Source organism: Labrus bergylta, chromosome 12 (assembly GCF_963930695.1).
Source record: "Labrus bergylta chromosome 12, fLabBer1.1, whole genome shotgun sequence".
NCBI lineage: Eukaryota > Metazoa > Chordata > Actinopteri > Labriformes > Labridae > Labrus > Labrus bergylta.
Genome location: NC_089206.1, coordinates 20,744,615 through 20,754,391, shown reverse-complemented (window position 1 = coordinate 20,754,391; position 9,777 = coordinate 20,744,615). Strand labels below are relative to the sequence as shown.

Here is a 9,777-nt window from a genome sequence, read left to right as displayed (position 1 = left end):
TGCTAGTTCATGCTCAGTCACTTTCCAGTCGAGTGACCATCTTCATTAAATATCTTTTCCACAAGCGTTTGATAAGTGAGGGACCAACACAATAAATGGAGGAGGACAGTTTTAACACAGATCTAAGAAAGATATTGGTAACCTACTCTTTATCTCCCCAATATCGATATGAGTATCGGCCCCAAGATTCCCGTATCGGTCAGGCCTATTCACATGATTCTGGACTATCTGTCTGCACAGTGTTGCAGTGGTTAGTGTTGTTGAAGTGACCGTGGGTTTGAGTCCGACCTCGGCCCTTTGCAGCATGTCGCCCCCCCCCCCCCCCCCCCCCCCCTCCCTCTCCCTCTCTTTTCACCATGTTTCCTGTCTCTCTTCAGCTGATCAATTTAAGGCAAAAAGGGTCTATCAACATTTTCATCACAGACCTTCAGGATTGTGTCTGAGATTTTCCTCGTGGCTTCCTGGTTCTTGCAGAAGAAGAGAGGGTGCCCGTGTTTCTGAATCTGAACATGAGAATAAAACAAGCTCTTCTTCTGCAGTGTTTACAGGATAATTAGGATTCATGTCGCAGGCAGCAAAAAAAAAACAGAAGTGGGTCGTTCAATCTGGACAAACAACTTTATTTCTGGTAATGCATCTATACACTGTACATTCAGTCACTGTAGTATATAAGCATAGCTATTTTCAAACATAATCTCATAAAGTCCTTTACTTTACAATATAGTCCGTGTCGTGAGAGAAGGGGGGGCGAGGGGGGGAGGGGGGCATTGTTGGACGGGAGGATGGGGGGGATGAGGAAAAAGGCGTGAAACGATGAGGGAAACAAGGGAGATAGATGAACAAGCCGAGCTCATTTCTCATACTGTATATGTGGCGTTAATAAATGGGAAAGCTTACATTAACCTCTTACATAAAAATATTTCTAGAAGTGTAAGGTTTATCGAGTATTAGCAGCAGCACAGGGCTAAAGAAGATACACGAGGATGAGGAGGAGGGGGGGGGGACAATCTGCAACATGGCCGAGTCACCGGCGTGTGACCCCCCCCCTGACTGCTATGATACTGAACATACTGTTAAAAATATATATGAACTGGTGAAAAAAGTCATCGATATAAAGACTCTACAGTAAAAAAAAAAAAAAGGATTAACATGTTTATGTAGGGAATATTCTCTTACGCACTGCATGAACTGTTTCTGCAACGTTAAAACACAAATTCAAAAAAACAAAAAAACAAGACAGCTATTGTAAGAAAAGGTTTGTTTTTGAAAAAGGAAACACCATGTACATATATTATACAATATTGTAAATGAAAAACATATTTACATTTGTAAATTCGGATTCAAACCTTCACACTGGCGAGTATTTGTCGATTCGGTTGGACTCTTATTGCTGCTCGTGCGTCCATTTTTTTAAATTTTTTAGCAAAATGATTCTCCTTTAGAAAACAAGACTTTTTTTTATCTTCGCTTCGTCGGCGGGAGCGTGAAGAGCCAATGTCGGTATCGCCTCCCGTTGTTTTTTGTAGAAAACCATGAGGAAAGTAAACTACACGCCTCCTCAGAGTGTAAAAACAATTACAAAATGTACCAATTGAAAGTCTGCCAAAGTCGCAGCGTAGCTCTCAGAGTCACATTGGATAAGAAAAGGGCCGCTCGTCACGTAATGCCCTCGAGTCTGACCGCCTCGGGGCACGCTGCCGCCGCCCAACACGCCGCTGGGAGTGAAACGGTTAAATCTTTATATACACAACCCAAAGTAACAATTCACCAAAAGCAAGCGGCTTCTCGAGGTCTTCTATAAAAATGTTTTGAACATGCATATCATCGATTTCAAATGAAGACACAAAAAAAATCACTCATTCAGAAAAAAAAAGAAAAGCCTGAAGCGCCGAGCGTTTGTTCAATTGTTCTCTGCATCGAAAAAGAAGAGTTTGTAAACTGGTTCATCTTTTTTTTATGTTTGAGGAATACTGATAAAAAGAGCTGCTGAGCGAGCGAGCGAGGGGGGGGGGGGCTTGGAATTTTTAAAAAAACCCTGCAAACAGAAGGTTGATGAGAGGCTCCGCCCCCGACGGCGTCCTCGTCACTTCTCCTTCTCTGGAAACCTTTCGCCCTCGTCCAGGCACTTGAGGTTGTCCAGCATTGCATTCATCTTTTTTTTTTGTGTGAAGTTTTTTTTTTCTGAAGAAGGATAAAACGCTGTGTTCATAACTTGTTCTAAATAAGACAAACTGCTCAATATCGTAGAACACAATCAAAGCCTTACACGTACAGTATCAATGCCCGATAAGTGACTATATGACGGCGAGCACTCGCACATCTCATGCAGAAAGAAAAGATGAGTTTCTACTGAAGGGAGGGAACAGAACAGACGAGCAATCAAAGATCTCCACGTTTCAAAACAACATCAACAACCAAAGGAAAAATAGCATTAACACAATGTACATTCTGATTGCATTGTACCCACTATGTGGCCGCTGGAATAAAATCCCATTTTATTCTTTCTGACGCGTCGCTGTAAGTTCACGCTTCACGTGTCCGTTATCTTACAACAGAGACGTGTCGCAGCTCCGAACGGCCGCAGACAACACGTGGAGCCTTTTTTTTTTTTTAAACTCTCTCTCTCCGTTTATTTACACTTTCCCGTACGAGAACAGAACAACACTTTCTGCGGGTGCTGTCGAGCAGAACGCTGTTTTCAAAAGTAAACTGAAGACGATAGTGGAGTACAATGCTTTATAACAGTATCTTGTTATGACAAAGTGCGATTCATTATTGTAAAGTTAAAAAACAACAACATATATTTATATTTACACACCTTAATTTAATTCAAATGAACATTTTGTGGTTCTTGCCAAAGAGGGGGAGGGGGAGGGGGGGGGGGGGGGGGGGGGGGGGGAGGATCCCGTCCAGCCCACTGTGGTCTCACATCAGATGTTTTTCATGGAGTAAAAAAAAAAACGTGTCGGTTTCATCTCTCACACTCACATCTGGAGAATCGTATCTTCACAAGATAAAGACTTCAGGGTTTGACCCAAATGCTTAACAATGCAAACCGAGCGGGTGAGACAGGGGGACTGTTGGTGATCGACCCAAACAAAGTGCTCTCTCTTCAAACTGCAGCCCCCGCAGGATGTGATTTACCAGTCCCGCTCCGGGGTCCAAGAGGAGAAAAAGATCGAGCCCGAGGCCAGTTCACCCGCTGCTCGGAGAAATGAGACAGAAATGATTTTATAAAACAACAATGGGAGGAAAAGACGGGGTCGCCTGACCTTCAGACTCGATGCTTCCCCCCCCCCCCCCCCCCTCGGCGGACTGCTATGGCTTCCTGAAAAACCGACAAAACCACGGTGGCACTGTGGAGGGTTCATTCGCTTGTTTTGTTCATCTTCTGATTTATTTATTTTTTTATATTTTTCAAACTCCAAAAGCACAGAGAAACAAAGAAACTGTCTTTTTTTTGTCTTTACATGTCGCTATGTAGTCCCTTAAATAGCTTATAAAGTGTTCCTCCATCGTCGTCATGGCGATGGACGGGGGAGGGGGGGTTAGATTTGACTCCTGCTCTCTGGGCCACATCGCATTAACGACTCCACATTCCTCACGCTCACACCATCTTCTGCACTTATTACCACAGAAATCCGTTAAACTCTCCCATAACACATCTGCTGTTATGGATCTGTCTTTCTTCATTCTCTGAATCCAGTTTTCAGTTCTGCGAGTTCAGGAGGTGCGAGTGTTTCCTTGTTTCATGGGCATGAATGAGGACACAGGTCCTCGTGTCTCTGGCCTGAGGACAAGTCCTCGAGTTTCTGTGATGGTCTTACGATGCGGCCGGCCCTGGACTCCTGGGTGTGTTTATGGTCCGGGTTTGGTGGAAGATGTTGGGTAATCATGGCGATTGGGGGGTGGGGGGGGGGGGGGGGGGGGGGGTGGAAGATGGTTGGGCCGTGAGTTTGGCTGCTGGGTTAGTTGTCAGCTGTGGTCTCGTTGGGCGCCCCCTCCATGTCGCAGTTGGATTTGGGCCACAGTTGGTGCTGCAGCTCCTTCACCACCCTCTCCAGGTGCTCCCTGGCCTCCCGCTCCTGCAGCAGGTCCGCTCGAAGCTGCTCGCGGTCGGCTTCGGCGTGCTGCAGCTTCATCTGGAGGTCCTCAATCTGGAAAACACATGGCAGGAAACAACTGAGGTTACACAGTGGAACAGATCAGACTACAGAGGCGGTTTGGAGAGTGATGATCCAACCAGAGACTGAGCTTTGAAATGAGGACGCCACAGTGATGGACGGATCAACGTTTCCCTGAACCTCGACTTGAACCCTGTCTTTGGGTAGAGTAAGATCTAAATGAAATGGATGCTAACACGGCTCCTGGCATGATGTTTAATTCTGCATCTTTTTAAACTACATCTCTTCATGATGCACAGCTGGTTTGGGAACTCGTTTCTGCAGGGTGGACTTCATGTTTCCAATCACTTCATGATAACAAGCCGTTTGAAGCAGAGTTATCTTTAGCAGCACAAAGAGAGCGCTTCTTCTCCCATCCTGAGCAGAAAGACGTCTGAACCATCTCGTCTTAATGACAGGCTCGCAGAGACGCCTGCAGTCTCTGCAGGGAGGACCACAGACGCAGCTGGAGAGCAGAGCCTCCCTCTTGTTTTGTCTAATCTGCATTTCCCATAGAGCCTTGGGGGAAGTCGACGTCTCTTCCTGTTTCCTTTCAGAGGGGGACTTATCAAACATCTGTGCTCTCTGGGCTACACCCATGTATTTTCAAACAGAGGAAGAGGAAATGTGGTTTTTTTTTTTCTTGCCCTCATCTCTGCTGACCTTGAAAGTCTACGAGACGGTGAAACTCTGAAACGCTGCAATTAGTCTGAGGGTGTTGACATACTCGTCTAGACTTTCTACCACCACAGCTGATCTTTAATGCAGCGTCTTCTTCTACCCTCGTCTCTCAAACGGTGAAGGTGTGAATATTAAACAACACGGCGCTGTCACTGACCTGTGCAGAGTACTTTGCACGAAGACGTCCCGCCTCGCAGCCTTTATCGCAGACCCTCAGCTGCCGGGCCTGCTCCAGCTCCCGCTTCAGACGGATCCGCGACTCGTTGGCCTCCTTCATCTTCTTCTCGCTCTCGGCTCGCAGACGCTCAATTTCCTTCCTCAGATTTCGTTTCGCCTCGGTCGCCTCCCGCAGCTTCTCCTTCTTGGCGACCCGTAAGAACTCCAACTCCTGGAAGACAAGATGGTGATAAGGTGAACAAAATGAAACAAGAATATATAGACATGCCAACTAAAGTGAGAACAAATAAACAAAGACAAAAATTAAATTAAAATTGAAATAAATAAAACGGACAAAATAGCAAAACATAAGCCACAATACAGACAAATACATTTTAATGAGATGAAAGTCAAGCAATGATTTTTATGTTCAGGTGTTAGAAAGGTGTGAGTGTGTGAGTGACAGCGTGATGCATTAAAGTGCAGACCTTGGTGGGGAGTAGCGAGAAAACAAACAAAAATATAAATAAATGAAAAATAAGTTAGAGAAATGTTTTTTTTTTATATATGCATGTAAACATTAATGGAAAGAAGATAAAATTATATAAACGTAATAATGTGACCATAATAAACTTATACTACATCATCTAAACACATCACTGGAGAGCATTAGTGTCCCGTGGTGCGTTGAAAGCCGGTTAGCGGCGGTTTGACTTGGTGGCCGAGCGGTTCACACCTGAGAGCGGTGACTTGTTTCAGGACGCTGAAGTGTCCATGTCAGTGTTTACACTGCAACTAGTGGGGTTAGGGCAAAGTGTGGGCTGACAGAAGTTAGGTTTCCTTCCTCTGAATCATTGACAGAGTGTGTGTGTGTGTGTGTGTGTGTGTGTGTGTGTGTGTGTGTGTGTGTGTGTGTGTGTGTGTGTGTGTGTGTGTGTGTGTGTGTGTGTGTGTGTGTGTGTGTGTGTGTGTGTGTGTTAGGAAACACCCAAAGCCTTCTCATGGGAACAGAGCAGGGGGGACAAACATGTCTGTCATCAAGCTTTGTTGGTTGCTACAAAAAGAGTGAAAAGAAACAATCGGGCTCACACCCTGGACTCTGCCCAGGCTTAGCGTAAGAACTGTGTGAATACCACGAGCGGGGTAATGATAGTTCAGCTAAAGGCAGAGGGACAGATTTCAGGTTTGGATGTGAGGCCATTGTTCATTTAGTTTGGGGTTGATTTGTGTTGGCTCTGACGGAAAGTGAAAGTGGAGTTCTGTCGCCTTCTCTTTTCTCAAGCACACAGACTCCTACGTCTGCGGCTTTTTCTGTTCTCAGTCCAAAAGCCAAAAATAAAAAATGGAAGTCTGGCCCTTTCCCTTCGCGGCAACATCCGCTCTCATTGTTATCACTTGCCAACTCTCGCTAAGCTCAGCGGACGGCAATAACGACTTCTAATCCACTTCTGCATTATGATTCCTGAGCTCGAGTTGTTTCCCTCAGCGTGCCAACTTTTAAAAAGAAAGAAAGAAAAGTTTCTGTCTGGTCTGATTTCAAGAAGCTTAAAGGTCTGCTCAGGCTGGGAAATCCTACGCTCTCAGCCAGCACTCGAACTCATCCTGGTGCACGCTCTCAAACCAGATGAATACTGAGTAAAGAGACTTTTAAACAGCAGGGTGATAGGTCTAAAGACCAAGGAGACCCAGAAGCTGTTACAACACTGGAAATCAGAGTAATCATTGTTTGGATCTGTGGAGCTGAACAGTAACACAAAGGTTTATCCTCAGTGTGTTTAAAATGTCTTCAGGGGGCAAGCAGGTGTTTTAATCCAGACAAGTCCAAACAATGTGTCAGCTAAAGCCTGGCTCACACTGCACGATAATCGGGCCCATTTTAACTCTGATTCTTCCTTCCCTACAATCTCAGGGTCGCTCCCGACTCGAGGCTGCTCGGACCCGATTCTCTGTTCAGATTATCTTGTAGTGTGAGCGGTCCAATCTTAACGACGATCGCCGGGCAGATCGGGGACGCCCCGATTTATTTCAAACATGTTTAATATTTAGAATTTAAAATCTTGATGTTTACGTCATGAAAGGGTCCGGCAGAAGTTGTGTGTGACTACAATATAATCACGAGAGACAAGGGAGGACTGTAGTCATGGCGACCAGCGGCAGGACGCAACCCGGTGTTTTTTTTTTTCTTTAATTTTCAGTACAGATCATCAGTGCAGAACTTTTCTGAAACTTGTATCCATATATCTACGATTGTATCAACTTTTATATATCCTACAACCACTTCCACTTCCTTCTCTTTCACCAACCGTCGTCCTTTGTTTTTTTCAAATGAAACTTTATTAACAATTGTCAACGCTCCGTCCCGATTTCACTCGTTCAGTGTGAGCTCTCCGGCCGTGCCCGACAATCGGGTCGTACAGTGTGAGCACGTCAATCTCAAGGTCTGGCCGGGCGTCGTAAACGATTCAGTCATACAGTGTGAGCCGACATGCCACCCCGACTTTTAGAAAATCGGAGGAAAAATTGCAGTGTGAGTCAGGCTTTAGTCCCAACAAATGTATGTCAGCTTGTTAGGTTGAAATGAAAAATACAAAAGTCTAGTCTGGACACCGTCGAGACAAAGTCCAACCCAGGATCCTGGTCGTTGGAGAGGAGTGAAATAAAGTCTCAAATATCCGACCTGTTCATGTCACATCAGACGTCTTTCAGGTCTTTAAATAACAGAAGTGGATCCTCACCTGCTGGAGGCTGCGTTTGGCCTGCAGCGCTGATCCCAGCTTCTCCTCCTGCTTCACCCTCATCTTCACGATCTCGTGCAGGAACTTCTCCTTGGACTCTTTGGAGTCCAGTCCACTGTCCAGCGCCTGCCGCAGACTCTCCAGTTCCGACTCGAGCCCCGGCTCTGGAGGGGTGACGGGGGCTGTGACGGGCGCGGCTGCGGGAGGCGTGCCTTCTGCTGACGTGACGGTGCAGACGAGGCCCAGGGCGACCGGCGAGCTCAGGTCTTTTGCTGAGCTGCTGGACGAGGTGAAGGACGGAGACGACAGCGAGGACAGGGACGAGGTGACTGAGGGGGGGGGGGGGGGAAGACAACGAGAGAGTGTTAGAACAAGACTCGTCTTAGCTAGCATGAAAGACTCAACACATCGAGTTCCCCGTTCTCTACTTACACTCATCTCGACTCTCCACCTCGATCTCCACCTCAGAGTCTTTGTCTTCCTGAGGTGGTGGCGGCGGCGGTGGCGGCAGCTTGCTGGCAGCTGATGGAGGAGGAGGGCAGGGGGCCTCTGGTGCTGGGAGCTCCTCTGTGGCTCTCCTCTTGCGGGGCTTGGAGGCGGAGTGGGCCCCCTCACCTGGGGGTTCGCCTCCACTCGGGTGTGAGGTGCTGGGTACAGAGGGGGACATGGGACCCACCTTCCCCAGGGGCAGCGGTGTGAGGGCCACGTTGGGGGCCACGGCCTTCTCCAGACTCTTGTAGTTGTAGAAGCTAAAAGAGAAATTAGATGTTTACTGACACACCAAGGTTAACGGCTCAATCCTGCACGCACAGAAAGCCAGGCGGCGACATATTGAAGGGTCTGATTTGAAGCAAACAGGGAAAAAAAAAAAACATTCAAATAAAAAGCCTGCAGCTTCTTCCTCCCACTTTGTAACAAACTGGGCCAGATCGACTGTGATATGGTGCAGCCTGCGCCAAGTGGGTGCCCACAGTATGAGTGTGTGTGTGAATGGGGGGGGGGGGGGGGGGGGGGGAGTGTGGGAGGCTGTGGTACAGTCAGACTTGATCCCCCCCCCCTCCCCGCCCCTGACTCCAGCCCACCCAGACAAGTGAGAGAGCATGCTGGGAGATCATCCGAGCCCGCTGAACAAAATGGATGTCAGAGAAGCTTCTGGAACGATCCAGATAGATCATTCCATTGTTTTTAGATCATTTAGAGGACACTTTGGACCTGGACTCACCTGTCTCTCAGAAGGGCCAGGGGGTGACTGGAGATCTCCTTTTCACCAGCAGAGATGTGGGGGGACCAGGGTCTGAAAGCTGAGGGCCTCTGCCTTGGCTGGATGCAGTTAAGCCCCTGAAAACAAGAGACATAACACAGATGTTACATCAGGTTGTTACACTAACACAGAGATCTTTGAGTCTCCTTCCCCAGGATGTCACTGTGACTGAGATAGATTGTTAGATAGATAGTTACACACACTTAGATTTTTTTCTCATAGTCCACTGCACAGCTCTTACACCGTTTATACATTTTGTGTTTTTTATATATTTTAAATTCTATTTTATATATTGTAATAGCTTCTTATACTGTATTATTTAAGTTGTTGCTAGTTCTGCTTTATTTCCTTGTTAATTGTTTAGCACCAATACACCAAGTCAAATTCCTTGTATGTGTAAATGTACTTGGCAATAAACCCTGATTCTGATTCTGATTCTGATTCTGATTCTGATTCTGATTGAGTAAATGGTGTGAAGAGTTCTATCGTTGTGGTCATCCTGCGGATCAGTATGAGCTCACCCTAACCTGATCTCCATCCTGGATGTTTAGGAGAACACGGACGACATCCATCAGGATATTTTGGTTTCACTTCACTCCCCCTCCGTCCTCTCAGCTACAGTTACCCCCCTCTGTTAAATCTAAATTTAAGCTCTGCCCTCATCTGAAAACTTATGTGTCACATTACATCTCATGCATCATCATCATCATCACCATCATCATCGTCTCCTTCCTGAGCAGAGTAACACCCACCTTATTGGAGGCGGCGAGGGACTGGAGCC

The 9,777-nt window shown here is 46.7% G+C and overlaps 1 protein-coding gene across 1 annotated transcript in view; it reads right to left on the bottom strand.

Moving 5' to 3' along the window:
• Nucleotides 1-599: 599 nt before the first annotated feature.
• skia (v-ski avian sarcoma viral oncogene homolog a) overlaps nucleotides 600-9,777 on the bottom strand; it is a 74,646-nt gene continuing 65,468 nt past the window's right edge. Inside the window, 6 exon segments of the mRNA XM_020630362.3 lie at nucleotides 600-4,157; nucleotides 5,002-5,232; nucleotides 7,736-8,064; nucleotides 8,168-8,484; nucleotides 8,958-9,073; nucleotides 9,749-9,777. The exon segment at nucleotides 9,749-9,777 is cut by the window's right edge and continues 88 nt beyond it. Of these exon segments, the coding sequence (XP_020486018.2) occupies nucleotides 3,969-4,157; nucleotides 5,002-5,232; nucleotides 7,736-8,064; nucleotides 8,168-8,484; nucleotides 8,958-9,073; nucleotides 9,749-9,777 (1,211 nt within the window). The 3' untranslated portion in view covers nucleotides 600-3,968.